Genomic DNA, 14464 nt, shown 5'->3' with positions numbered 1-14464 from the left:
CTTAAATTTTGGTGTGTTCTTCTCACAAAGCAGTAGCCCTATTCAGAAAAGTATATTACTTTTATGATGCTTTTTTGCAATTATTGAAGCTCGACAGCATCTGTTCACATTCACTTGTATTCGTTTTGTGGCAAAGTGCTGCATAAACAGTCAGCCAAACAAACGTCTCCTTTTGTGTTCCACATAAGAAAGAGAGTATATGAATTTGGAATGCCATGATGGAAAGAAAACATTTTTAATTGACAGAATTTAAAAACAATCCTATGTGATTCAAATGATCACAAAGAGTTTCTTCGTAAACATATTGCATAATGCGCTCCAGGACATCCAGAGACTAAAGATGACATCAAACCTCCCATCACTCAGCATTCTATGACTTTCAGCTCAGCATTCATACCATCCCGGCAATGTGTAGATCACATGATCGCTGGATTCTCAGTGTCCTTTAACAAGCCCACAGGACAAAGAGTGTTTAAAAATAGAACAGACACCCAAGCTGCTCTCATCCATAATAAATGGTAGTGGATATCCAGTCAGCAGGCCTCACCTGCTCCCTACACACACAGCAATCACACAGTCTCTAATGTACTAATGAAGCCAGTGAACTACATTTTACACACATTTAGAGTCAAGCAAGCGAGAAGTATTTCAAACTCCTTACACACCATTATAGACATCATTGTATCACAGCACAGTACAGCTTCTAAATAAAACACAAAATATGATACAGTGCTTTTGGTCAGTTACATTACAATTTACTCGCCATGTCCTATTGGTGATTATTCAGACCAATAGTAACTTGATCTGTAATAGCGAGAGTTCAATCTAACGTATGCTGTGTCCACACATGGGGCCAGTAGCAGTCCATCTGGGAGGGTAACAGACACCATGGGCAGGGCCTTTGATATGTGTTAGTGTTACAGAACCCAGATGCACACATGCACAAACATCATCATGAAAGAAACAGACACAGACAGCTGTGTGATTGCCACTGTGAATGAACTGCATTAGCTTACTGAAGCGTGTGTCGGGGGAGGACGTAGATCATTAATTGAAATGTAACACTCATATTGATCCAAATGCACATTCATGCCCCTGTCCGCCTATCCTCAATTGACTGATCTCACAGTGACAGCCACAGTGTTATGTAGTTTGAACATATAAAGACAATCAGGAGCGGTCAGTCACATAATCTATCGTCAGCCAGTGTCAACCAAGTTTAAAATAAGGAGTGATCAGTCACACAATCTATGCTGTGATCAGAAGTGTCAGGCTTTTTACAACATAATGTTTAAAAGTAGGGTATGCGATTTTCAGAGAGGCTAACAATAGCGAGCTAGCTTTGAAAGCATAACATCCCACCCTCCCTTCAGAGCGCCTCCAAAGCCACACCTCCTTCAAAACCGCAGGGAGCAAAAAAAAGCGTCATGAGAGATGGTGTTAAACTAAACTCATGTCTCAAAGCACATAATATTACCATAATAATGAACATAAACAACTTAGAGCACTGACTTGTACCACCTGACTGCTGCAGATTCATTTCAGCATTGCAAGTGTTACCATTGAGTATAATGTCACAGGTATCCATCGTTTCCAAATTACAGTAGTTATGGTGTGAACGGAGCATAATAGAAGGAGCATCACCTTCAACTCAGTCTTGCAAAGACAGAACTGCTTGTGGTGTCACGCAGCACCTCATCAAAATTTCTCCATTCAGCTAGGTTCATCAACCATAACTCCATCCAGGACAGCCAGGAACCTTGGAGTTGTGATTGATGACCAGTTAAACTTCACTGACCACATTACTGCAACAGCCCGCTCCTGCAGATTTGCGTTAAACAACATTAGGAAGATTAGACCCTTCCTATCACAGCAGGCCACAGCACACGTCACGCCACTCTTCATCAGTATGCACTGGCTGCCAATAGCCGCTCGCATCAAATTCAAGGCACTGGTGCTCGCCTACAAAGCAACCGCCGGCTCTGCACCAATATACCTAAACTCGCTTCTTCACACTTACGCACCCTCCAGAAGCTTGTGTTCTGCAAGTGAACGACGCCTAGTGGTGCCATCCCAAACTGGCATGAAATCACTCTCACTGACCTTTTCCTGGACCGTTCATGTCAATTCGAGCAGCCGAGTTTGTAGCCATTTTCAAAAAACATCTTAAGACACATCTTTTCCAACAGCACCTGACCAATAAAGACTAGCACTTAACTATTCTATTCATTTTTCTGTTTGTTTGTTTATTTTAAAAAAAGAAGAAAAAAAAGTTATTGCGTCCTGTACTATGTGTACTCCGCTAGATTAACTGAGACTTGTTACAGCACTTAGCTTCTTTTGAGCTTTCTATTAATCAAAGAATCCTGAAAAGAAACCTGTTTCACAAAATCATTAAGCAGCACAACTGTTTTAACACTGATAATAATAATGTTTCTTGAGCACCAAATCAGCATATTAGAATTTCTGAAGGATCCTGTGACACTGAAGGACTAGAGTAACGGATGCTGAAAATTTTGCCATCATAGGAATAAAATCAATTTAATGACTTAAAAATAAAGTAGTAAAAAATAGAAGTGTAAAAATATATTAAAATAGAACAATTTAAAGGGATAGTTCACCCAAAAATGGAAATTCTGTCATCATTTACTCACCCTCAGGTTGTTTCAAACCTGTATGAGTTTCTTTGTTCTGCTGAACACAAAAGAAGATATTTTGAAGAATATTTGTAACAAAGCAGAGAGAGCAACCAAATTGACTACCATAGTAATTTTTTCCCTACTATGGTAGTCAATGGTTGCTCTCTCTGCTTGGTTACAAACATTCTTCAAAATATCTTCTTTTGTGTTCAGCAGAACAAACAAACCATTCAGGTTTGAAACAACTTGAGGGTGAGTAAATGATGACGGAATTTTCATTTTTGGGTGAACTATCCCTTTAAGTAATATTTCACAATGTTTTTACTGTACAAAAGCATTTTTAAAAACTGATCCCATACTTTTGAACAACTTAGTAAGGTTTATTTTCAATAATTTAAATATTTTAATGAAGCTTTTTTCTTAATTATGATATCATGCATTAGCTGAAGCTCTGAGAACATTCCCTGGGGACACCGGAAAGAGAAAAAAAGAAAAATATGCCATAAAGTAGGCTATATTCTTTTGATTGAGAGCTGAAGTATGTGAAAACAAATATAGGAGCCATTGACCCAGAGTTCCATTAGTGGACCCCAGCATTCTTGTTTACCAGCCATTACTACAAATACACTTAACTGAGAAACTGTGTGTGTGTGTGTGTGTGTGTGTGTGTGTGTGTGTGTGTGTGTGTGTGTGTGTGTGTGTGTGTGTGTGTGTGTGTGTGTGTGTGTGTGTGTGTGTGTGTGTGTGTGTGTGTGTGTGTGTGTGTGTGTGTGTGTGTGTGTGTGTGTGTGTGTGTGTGTGTGTGTGTGTGTGTGTGTGTGTGTGTGTGTCACCCAGTTTATAAACCATCTGTTTTTTTTCCCCTCTTTCGACATGGATGATAATCAAAGATGTCATTAATGTACAGCACTAAGTCACAAAGCCAAACTTAATTGATGTCAAAAGGGCAAATCCAAAGTCTAATCCTTGAACCGTGAGTAACCACGGTAACACAAGCTGGACAGAAAAAAACCCTGGTCTGATTCAAAACCTTGTGGGTCGACCCACAAATCTAGGGAACTACCACTGTGCCTTCCAGTAGCAGGAAATGGCTATACAGAGAATTTATTTACTGCGGAAGTGGACATAACAGCATTTTAATGCTGTGACTTTCCATTTAGCTTTTAGAGTTGGAGTTCACCAAATGAAGGAAGAGTTCCTCTGGTGTAACCGTTGAGTTTTATGCCCTGCTAATGGCCAGAATCGCCGGCAGATCAGGCTGGGTTTACCCAGTCTAGCATAACATGCTTTTTTAAATATGAATATATGCAACAGCAAATGAGATTTAAGAACTACATCAGACGTAAAGATTTTCAGTGAATAACTTAAAACCGCAATGAAATTAAATCATGGCTTGTTTAAAAAACGTGAAATTTAGCACAACATTTCTATGAAGTAGGCCTACTTACCGGTAGTAGTTTGTGTTCTTTCTTGTCATATACCTTTCAAAAGTTTGGGGTTTGTAAGATTTTTTGAATGACTCACCAAAGCTGCATTTATTTAATGAGAACTACAATAAAAAAGTAATATTTGGAAATGTTATTACAATTTAAAATAACTGTTCCCTTTTGAGGGAACTTCTATGCTGCATCAGAAATGACATTATGGGAACGCCTCTGCTTGATTGCGCTTGAAGCACAGGTGTAAACACTCACTGGTGGAATGTCATGTGTGATGTCGTAACCAGGAAACTATAAAGGATACCCGGACCAAAGATCTTCAGCTTCTGTGCCTTCAGGAAGCCCTCTCTCACGCTGTCTCTGTTATTTGGTGTTTGTTTGTCCCATAGGAACTTAGTTAATGATTATGGCGAATAAATAGCAGTTCAGATTGATGTCTCCCTGCCCACACTACATTACGTGGGGTGATACTCATGATCTGTGTGTTGTTTGTTTGGGAGCGGAGCATGTAAGCTCTCAAGGGGGCTGGCTGTGTTCATTGTGAACGTCTGCTGCTACAGATGGTATTCAGGGAGTTTGGGTTCATGGTTCGGATCCCACTTTTGCTGAGGCAGGGTGGCAGGTCAGATCATGGGGTTTGCAAATTGATCTAGTGGAGGAGACTGAGACGGGCTCTGCCCTTTCTCAGCTCTCACCTGCTAGATCCAGCGCCTTCATTGGGTTCATGGATCATGGTTCCTTCCATTCCGCGTGAGGGTTCGGTGCTGACGCTATCCAGCTCTGAGGATGTGGATATGCTCAGGATCTAGGAAGGGGATGCACCCCCTGTTTATGAGGAGTTGGTGGAGGTTGTCACTTGTGCTGTGGCCAAACTAAATATCAACTGACCAGCAGAAAGAAGAGAAGCTCATAGAAAAAGAAAACTGTTCAGTACCCAAGTGTCCAACAACTCATTGGTTAAGGGACTGAATGAACACGGTATGGGGCTCATTTGGCATTGTTCCTGAAGCCCATGCAGAACAACTTCGGCCCTGGGTAAGACTTACACGGTGGCAGGTCAGGGACCTCGATGAAGATGATGAGGTGGGCCTGACTATTAAAGAACTGCATTGGGCCACGGACTTTTGCAGCCTTGGTGGCCATGGAGAGATATCTTTGGCTAAATCTGTCAGGGATGAAACTCATGTAGGACGTAATGAGTATTCACATATTCGTAGCATCATCTCTGACAGCGCAGAAGTTCCCTCAAAAGGGAACGTCTTGGCTATGACTGGAACCATGGTTCCCCGAGTCGCCTTGCCAAAATTCCTTCATGCCTGTGAGCGACTTACTACGGAATGATGTTCCACCAATGAGTGATTACTAGGGTTAGGTACTAGGGTTAGGTATAATTTTAACGATTAAGATTCTGCTTATCGATTACGATTCTTATTGGTTCCTAATTTCGATTCCAATGAGGTTAAAAAACGTAGATATCATTCACATTTATTCTAAGTCTTATTGCAACACATTCCATTGTAGCTGAAAATAAAGTAGCATAACTAATATAAATTTCAAGCATTATTAAAGACAAGTAAACAGAAAAAGCAAGCAATAGCACAAATAAATACAACTGAACAAAGATACAATTGAAATAAACAGTGTTTTAAACATTTTTAGGTATTCAGGTACAGAAACTGTAATCTAATGTAAAAAAAAAAATCCCCTTTATAAATTAAAAATACATTATAGGCTACAAATATAGTTACAAAAGTTATTCAGTCAAGAACAGCGAATGAATGTTCTCTTTGTCTTTTATTGTTTGATTAACGGTATTATAGAGACGGCAGCAGGAATATTAGGCTGCTGTCACTTTACGAGCTGCACGGATCCAATTTACTGATACACGTGCATTTTCTTTGTCAACTGTTTACGTTCACAACATTACAGACTGTGTTTATCAGGATATTTTGACATGTTGTGTGTATTTGTTAGCCTGGCTCCGCCCTTCTATGTACTTAATTTTCATTTTCCTTCAGTACTCCGTCTGGGACTGCGGTATATTCTTAGGTTTTCTCAGAACAAATTTTTACTGGTCCAATCAGCGAACAGAGGGAGTGGCTGAGAGCGATGACATTGATGTCGTGCGCTAGTTTGAGTTGTAGTTCAGTAATGGCGGCGGAGAAAGATGCGAGCGGAGCCATTCAATCCGTTGTGGCACCGCTGACAAATATCCAGAAGTTAAAGCCAGGGCCGGCCCGTGGCATAGGCGGAATAGGCAAATGCTAGGGGCGCCACTCATCTATAGGGGCGCCAAAATGTATTACTGATACTATTTTATTAATATTAATTTGAAATATTACCAAATAAAGCGTAAAAAAACGTAACTAAGTCCCCGCATCTTTCCGGTCCGCCTCATCAATCTCCCCCCGCCGATCTACTTGAAGTGCGTCAGAAATACAACGCGCAATCAGTTTAATGTTAGGGGAATTTGTTGTGTCGCGTCGCCTCTCGCCGCATCCAATGCAGACAATGTTGCTTTCATTTTTTAGGGTGCTTGGCCGCTCGCTCCAGGTGTTGACACGGTGTAAGTTGCCTGATTATTTATGACGGATGGCCGAATTGAAGTGTCTAAAAAAAAGACAGAAGCCCTCTGATGCAGGGAAGATAAGGGATACACTGCTCTTCTTACGTAGTATTTGTGTCTTGTTTCTAGTCTAAATATCTAAAATTCCTAAATCAAGGTTGAAGGTGCATTTACTAGATAAGTTAAATGACAGAAGATAGTTTCTAAATTTCTTGTTTTCTTGAAAATAAAATCAAAATGAAGTGAGTTTTTGCTTAAAACAAGCAAAATTATCTGCCAATGGAGTGGAAAAATAATCTTGTTTCTGATTGAAATCTTGTTTCTGTCCCAAACAGAAATAAGATTATTTTTCTCACCCCATTGGCAGATAATTTTGCTTGTTTTAAGCAAAAACTCAAGACATTTTTATGCACCTTGATTTAAGAATTTTTAGATATTTGGACTGGAAACAAGAAAAAGATTCTAAATAAGAAGAGCATTTTTTGCTGTGTAAAGACAGAAGTAAAGGGATGTAGGCAAATTAGTTGAACAGTTAATGAACAGTTTATTTAATTGCATAGTAGTAAAATACTAATGTTTGCTAATTAATTCCAGTTATTTTTACCTTAAAATTTATGCAAGCAGCTGTTCTGGGTTCTCCAGAGGTCACAGCCAGTGTGATTTTGTAAAAAATAAATAATATAAAAATATTAAACGCATGTAATATCACTTTTTTAATAGCCTAATGTTTTTACTCTGCAGTTGTGCAGTTTTAAGGGGGTGTATAGCAATTTTAAAATGTATTTGCCGAAATTAGTAATGATATTTATATACAGGTTTATTTAAAATGGCAACATTTTATGTAAAATTCACATTAAATATCAAAATTTCTCAGTTGAATTCCTGGTGAAAGCATGAATGCTCATAGTTTAGTGGAAGATTGCTGCCATCTACTGGAAAACAAACACTTTTGCTAGTTCTCAATGAATAGTTTGTGCATGAATGTTAGATGCAATTACTCTTGCTATTTGTGTTTAGGCTGTAATGTGGCATAGGTGTAATATTTGTACAGTTTTACTATCATCAGCCTTTAACAAATAAAAAACAATAATAATATCATGAACATAATGATGGGGTAGAATGGACTGGACATCATATAAAACAACAACAACAATAAAAATAAAACATCAATGCATTACAAAAATAAAACAGTATGAGTGTTTCCACAACTTAGAATGATAATGTGTGCTAAACCTTGATACAAGGGGCACCAAGTAAAATCTTGCCTAGGGCAGCAAATTGGTCAGGGCCGGCCCTGGTTAAAGCCTTTCCAGCTCGCTCCGTTAGTGGTGAAGGAGTTAGCTCTGGCTTGGCGTGCTCAGTTGGGGACACTACATTTTTTTTTTTTTTTACTTTTTCAACTAAATATCGAAATAAATCTAATTATTAAACTAAACTAACCATGTAAACTAAATTACTGATCTAATTACTGATGTAAAGCCAACACTGTCACTGTATGATAATTGAAATGAACTGATGACATCACCGTTTTCTCCAGAATGGCTAGACGGCTGAATACAATTATGCTGCATTATTTTCCTGTTTAACACTGTAAAGCTGCTTTGAAACAATCTGCATTGTTAAAAGCGCTATATAAATAAAGTTGACTTGACTTGACTATTTGGACGGTAATTGTTTCTTGTGGGGTCGGAAGGTATTGTCATCATTTACAGGGGCTAGTCAGGGATTTTATTGCCGTCCGTCTCCCACCACCACCCGCCTAAAAATCCCCGGCCAATTACCTTCTGTTTTAGACAAACACCAAGGTCGTGTGGTAAATGAATTGCTGTCCGAATCCACATCTCTGAGTTTTCAAGAATATTTCACTTCAAAATTCACTGTATATATCCTTTTTGACCACTGCAGAGCACCGTGAGGTTGCGCTGTCATTTGGATGCATTTCTAGACTTGTATTTCTTTAAATACTGGCAAGTATTTAAAAGAGCAATATATTTCATCACCGCTCAAAAATTACAAATAGAAAAGCACGTAAACAGTTGAATTGGGTCGTTATTTACGTCAGCATTTATTCTTATCATACCAAGCATATGACATTTTATTTACAGCAATCATGTTACGGACCACGTGAGCAACGCGTTCCCGATCACAAAACTCTCCCCTCCACCGTGAATAAATCACAATCCGAATGCACAAGTTTTAGGTTTTATCACTGAGGTGGCGTGCACAATCTGCACAGTTATTTTTTCGGATTTCCATGTGAGAAACAGAGGCGAACGGCGCATGACATACGTCACGACCAAACGTTAGCGATTGGTTAATGGCAGATCCAATAGTTTTAAACTTCAACAGAGTACCGCCTTCAAGGAAGTAAACGCTTGTCAATGGAGAGTGGCCAGACTCTCTGTACAAATTAAATGTACGAGAGTCTGGTTAGGACCAGGCTATGTATTTGTCCGTTCAAATGCAAAAAGACGGAGAGGAGAACTCAGTTCAGTATTGCTCACTATTCAGAATGAGAGACGGCTTTCTGTGCACACGCTTTGGATATGTGCACAGCACAGAAAACACTTTGAGTCTTGAATAGTTTAAAATCACATTAAAATAACTTTTTTTCTGTGCACATGCACTGGATGTGTGCGCAGCACAGAAAACAGCATGCAGGTCTTCTTGCACTTACAAAGGAATCAATAAGAGGAATCAAAAATTCAATTTTATATCAAGTATCCAATTCCGACCTTAAGTATCTGACTTGCAACCCTAGTGATTGCACATGTGCTTCAGACGCAATCACACAGTGGCGTTCCTTTAGCGCCACTATATCATCTCTGACGCAGCATCTCGTTCCAGCAACCCCAACTCCAGTCTTCAGTGTCACATGATCCTTCAGAAACCATTCTCATATGCTGATTTGGTGCTCAAGAAACATTTCTTATTATTATCACAGTAGAAAATTCATATTTTTTGAAGCTTTTCCATCCAACTATTTATTGTATGGAAAAAAGAAACCAGCATTCAGCTAAACATGTTTTTTGCTTCACTGAAGAAAGAAAGAAACACGAGTTTGGAACAATATGAGAATAAGCAAATGATTAAACAATTTATCAGAATTTTTAGGTGAACTATTCATTTGAAAGCTTGAAATTCCTGGCTCTTTAAATGGTGTTCCTGGCACAAAAGACTGTTTTGCACAAAATGAGAATGGCTAACTTCAGTTCGCCACTTTCATGTGTATTCAACTGTTCAAGGCAACATCTGAATTATGGAGGAATCAGACAGCTCTTAAGGATCTTAGCTGTGCTTATTAGTTCCAGATGGAACTTTTCTTTTTTGCATAACAGGTAATGGATGAAATGGATGACAGTAGGCTACTCCTGTCTCCTTCTGTTCTGAAAGCTGAAGTAATGCAGTGCAGGTGATATTTCAAATGTTACGCTATAATCACTTCAGCTCTAGGCCAGCTGAACGCTTCCAGAAGATTCATTTTTTCCAAGTTCAATACAATCACAATTAGGTGACAAGACACTGGTGTAAAATTATTCATTTCAAATAGATATGGCTGAAAAAGATGAGACAGCAATGATGGAGACTTGACAGGTGGCAGGTACCCTATCTAGGTTTGCCTATAATAAATAAAACTATTTCGAGCTGTTTTACATGCATTGCCATTTATCTGATTACCTGTTTTTACCTGTAACTCCCAACTTAGCGTGTTAATAACCCTGTCCTATTTCATATTTAGGTCATTATGTGAATAAATTACAGAGGCTTAAATAGAAAGGCACTAAGACCATAAAAGTGGGACTTGGATCAAACGCAAACTTTAAGGATGTACATACTCACCACCAGTACAGAAGTGCGCACCACCTCGGAGACGCTCTGCCGTAACTCAGCCGCGGTACCGGGCTTACTCAAACCGCGCGTGAACTTTCGTGTCTCGGGCTGAGCCGAAGAGGCCATCGCACCTTGCGTGTATTTGAAAGATAACGTCTACGAATACATGTCTATAGACAAAAAAATTCACGCAGTTCTGCGAGGAAGTCCTCGGTTGAGACTTGTCCTTCACAAGAAGAGGCAGCGAGGCATTCCCAGTCCTTACAGTAAACAACATCTATCTATCCTCTTCCAAACTCCATAATTCTGTGTTTGTTTTCGCAGCGTCGGATGGAAGCTGAGAGGTAGCGCGTTCCCGTTGCGCTGTTAAACTTAGTGAGCGACGGTTCCCCGGGGTCCCGCGTCGCTCCGTGCCAGTTTCTCACCGCCCGTGCGTGTCAGTGCGTGATGAAACTCCCGCGCGTGCAGCAACGCCTCTCCTCAGCAGAAACTCAGTAGAGCCAAGGAGGTAAATTGCTTCCAATTTAACAGCACATGTCGTGTTGAACTTATGTGCTAGATTATGTATTCGATTGAAACGCTATAGAACATATTACGCCAAACATCACGGAATGGGCTCAAGTTAAACAGCAGAACAACAACAGGAAAATACAGGGCATTGGGCAACACGTTTCTATGGAGGCATGTGGAATAAAATATAAAGGTATTTTTGTTGCATTTTAATAAACCATACGATAATAGTTTATAGGCTAATACGTTATTATTTTTAAATAAAACACATTATCAAAGCCGAACATGTCTTAATTGTAGGCTACATTCATTATAGTAACGATATCCAAGGGAACTAGGGAAGTAACAGTTATTTATGAAAATATATAAAGCAGCAGACATTTATGAATACCTTTATTCCTACAAGGTGCTAAGCATAGCTAATATAAATCTCTATAATCGTTTATGTTTCACTTAATATTTTACTTTAGTGTGACGGTAACAAAACAATAAATGCTTTAATTAATAAAAATGTATAATTTCTTAGGGGTCAAGGTTAGAAAAACATGTTTTTAGTGCGTCGACTAGTGGTGATACTCACCTATTGCAATTCCAAATGTTGGATGGATTGATGATGATGACAGTTACATCATGTATTTTCATGACACTGTAAATAAACTGAGACTATGCAAATGCGAAGCATAATTTAATTTAAATCTGCAGATAACAATACACTTTTACAGTCTGCACCTTCTTATACAAATCACAATTTTCAAAATGTTTCAGCAAGGGGTAATAAAATGATTGATCACGACACTACGATTACAACGATTGTGTTAACAGGAGAATAACATCATACAAACATTCATCCACGCATACATGCACATGTGCATAAACACACCAGGTTCGCAGCTGAAAGTATCTTGTGCTCTTTAAGATGCGTTTAAGACATGCAACAGTCAGTTAAGGTGAGGATAATATGGGACTCTGTTTATACGATTATAATGACAGCGTCCAATCAATTATCACTGACATGCCAGAGCATTTTGGTAACACAAGAATGTTTGATTTCAGACCAGAGCTGCTTGCTTCATGTCTTTGTGCATAGCATAAAATGCTGCTCTTGTGTGCTGTGCTTTGAAAAAAAGAACTTGTCTCCTTGTTTATCAAATGACTAGAACAGGTAAGTGCGTATGAAGATGCACATCCCCACAAGAATATACAAACATGCAACACAAAAACCTTTCACACGATTTGAGACGAGACACAAAGACACAGGAACAAACACCCAGAGAGCTGATCTTGTGCGCTCATGCACACTCACTCACACATAGAAAAATAAGTAAATAACAAGTAGGTCCAAAGCATCATTAGACATTTGAAAAGGATCCAGAACAGTCAGTTTACCAGACCAAGTGCAGCTTTGTCTTTCGTCTCTGTAAAGCTTATTCAGAAAGCGAGAGGTGTGATGCCTGAGGCTGTTCATATCAGATGTTGCCATGGTCTCTGTTCAGTCGCACCATTTCTAAACATTGTCTTGTTGCAGTCTTGAGTGTTTGATGCTGAAAGATACATAGTGCCACCACAGTGAAATGTGTTGAATTGCTTTTTTATAGTGTGTTGACTTCGGAAGGGAAATGGAATAGGTTTTGCACGTACAACAGCGCTTACAAAGTATCAGATGCCATGACCACAGTCACGCGGGAACATCGGTAGTATTGTCTCATAAATCTCAAAGCTGCAGGAAACCGCGCATGGGATAGTATTAGAGAATGTAAACATATTTTTCAGGTCTGCGTGAGCAAAAATGAAAGCTTTGTCACCTTTTATACAAAATTCTTAAAATTCATGTTAATGTTCACCCAAAGATGAAAATTAGCCCATGACTTCTTTCAGATATATTAAAAAATGTCCTGGCTCTTCCAAGCTTTATAATGGCAGTGACTTGTTTGGTCATTTTTGAAGTCCATAAAAGTACATCTATCCATCATATAACTGCTCCACATAAATAAAGGGCTTCTGAAGCGAAGTGGAGCGTTTGTGTAAGAAAAATATCAATTTTTAAAACTTTATAGACTAAAATAACTAGCTTCCGGCGGTCAGCGGTATGCGAGGACTCTTGAACCCTTGACACATGCGTACTGACAAACGCAGAGGATAGAGCAAAATAAAAAAACACTGGTCATGAATTAGAGTCTAAAACGAGAATTTTTAAAGAGGAAATGGCGGAGGATTTCGTTATAAGAGAAGAGGAGCTTGAGTTTGTTGCCCAGTCCTATCCACGAGAGGCGTCAAAGCTTGTCAGGGGTTACTCTTTTGCCGCAAGTCGACTTGCGTACCACTGACCGCCAGAAGTTAGTTATTTTAGTCTATAAAGTTTTAAATATGGATATTTTTCTTACACAAACGCGCCACTTCGCTTCAGAAGGCCTTTATTAACCCCCCGGAGCCATGTGGAGCTGTTATATGATGGATAGATGCACTTTTATGGACTTCATAAATGACTTAACAAGTCACGTCAACAAGAGTCAGGACATTTTTAATATAATTCCGATTGTATTCGTCTGAAAGAAGAATGTCATACACCTAGGATGACTTGAGGGTGAGTAAATCATGGGCTAATTTTCATTTGTGGGTGAACTAACCCTTTAACGAGTAGCCCTATAATCTTATAACAGGGTTCCCAAAGACTAATGCATTTTTCATATCACTCTTTTTATATTTGTAATAGTTTTATAGAGGTTACACTCACAAAGAGAGAGATGAGCATAATTAATATTGACTATAAAAACATTTCCTTTTTTTTTCAGGTCTAGTATTCAGAATTGTAAAATTCCCTGATATTTCCAGGTTTTCCATGACCTTGGGAGTGTGCTGATTAAGTATACATTTACACTGGTTTAATATTAGGAACCATTTTGAATGGTCAAAATAATCATGATTGAGAACTTAGCAAAAAAGTGCAACAAAAAAGTGACTTAACCCAAAAATATACAAACATTAAACTAAAAGATGGCTGCATAGCTCTTTTCAATGTAAAGCCACTAAGACTCTTACTGTGCTTACAATTGGGGTTAAATTTAAGACATGTATATGGTCCAGTCCATATATATCTCCACAGACTTTTCAGAGCTGTAGAGTTAAATGTTTATATGATTTTAGCCTGTTTTTCAAGATCAAAGTGAGGTCAGAGTTCAAAAGTCACAGTCATTGGAATCTGAGAAGCGAGATCCTCCTCGACTACCTAAATACACAGCCGAGGCTGATTTAGGTCTGCTGGTACCAGCCTGATTCTGCCCGGGCCCTCCGTGACATTTGTTGTTGTTGACTTCAGCATCCAGTGTATCCGTGGTGATAACCCAGCTGGCAGGACGCCACTTCTTCAGAGCGTAAGGCGTCTTCACCCGCTTCTTGATTTTATCTCCTGATCCCTCTGTCATGTCGCCGGCAGACTTGCCTCCTGTGGGCGAACCAAGAAATTACAACATTGTTTAGGGGTC

General features: G+C 39.1%; 2 protein-coding genes across 2 annotated transcripts in view; both read right to left on the bottom strand.

The window, feature by feature from the left end:
* dock9b (dedicator of cytokinesis 9b) overlaps window positions 1–10939 on the bottom strand; it is a 94717-nt gene extending 83778 nt beyond the window's left edge. Inside the window, exon 1 of the mRNA XM_079840031.1 lies at window positions 10485–10939. Coding sequence (XP_079696157.1) covers window positions 10485–10601 — 117 coding nt within the window. The 5' untranslated portion in view covers window positions 10602–10939. The remainder of the gene's footprint in view (window positions 1–10484) is intronic.
* Window positions 10940–11653: 714 nt separating this feature from the next.
* Window positions 11654–14464, bottom strand: part of bmpr2a (bone morphogenetic protein receptor, type II a (serine/threonine kinase)) — a 36998-nt gene continuing 34187 nt past the window's right edge. Inside the window, exon 13 of the mRNA XM_079841247.1 lies at window positions 11654–14424. Within this exon, the coding sequence (XP_079697373.1) occupies window positions 14159–14424 (266 nt within the window). The 3' untranslated portion in view covers window positions 11654–14158. The remainder of the gene's footprint in view (window positions 14425–14464) is intronic.

The sequence above is a fragment of the Gobio gobio genome (genome assembly GCF_949357685.1).
Source record: "Gobio gobio genome assembly, chromosome: 17".
In the NCBI taxonomy this organism is placed as follows: domain Eukaryota; kingdom Metazoa; phylum Chordata; class Actinopteri; order Cypriniformes; family Gobionidae; genus Gobio; species Gobio gobio.
This window is presented reverse-complemented; position numbering and strand designations above follow the sequence as displayed.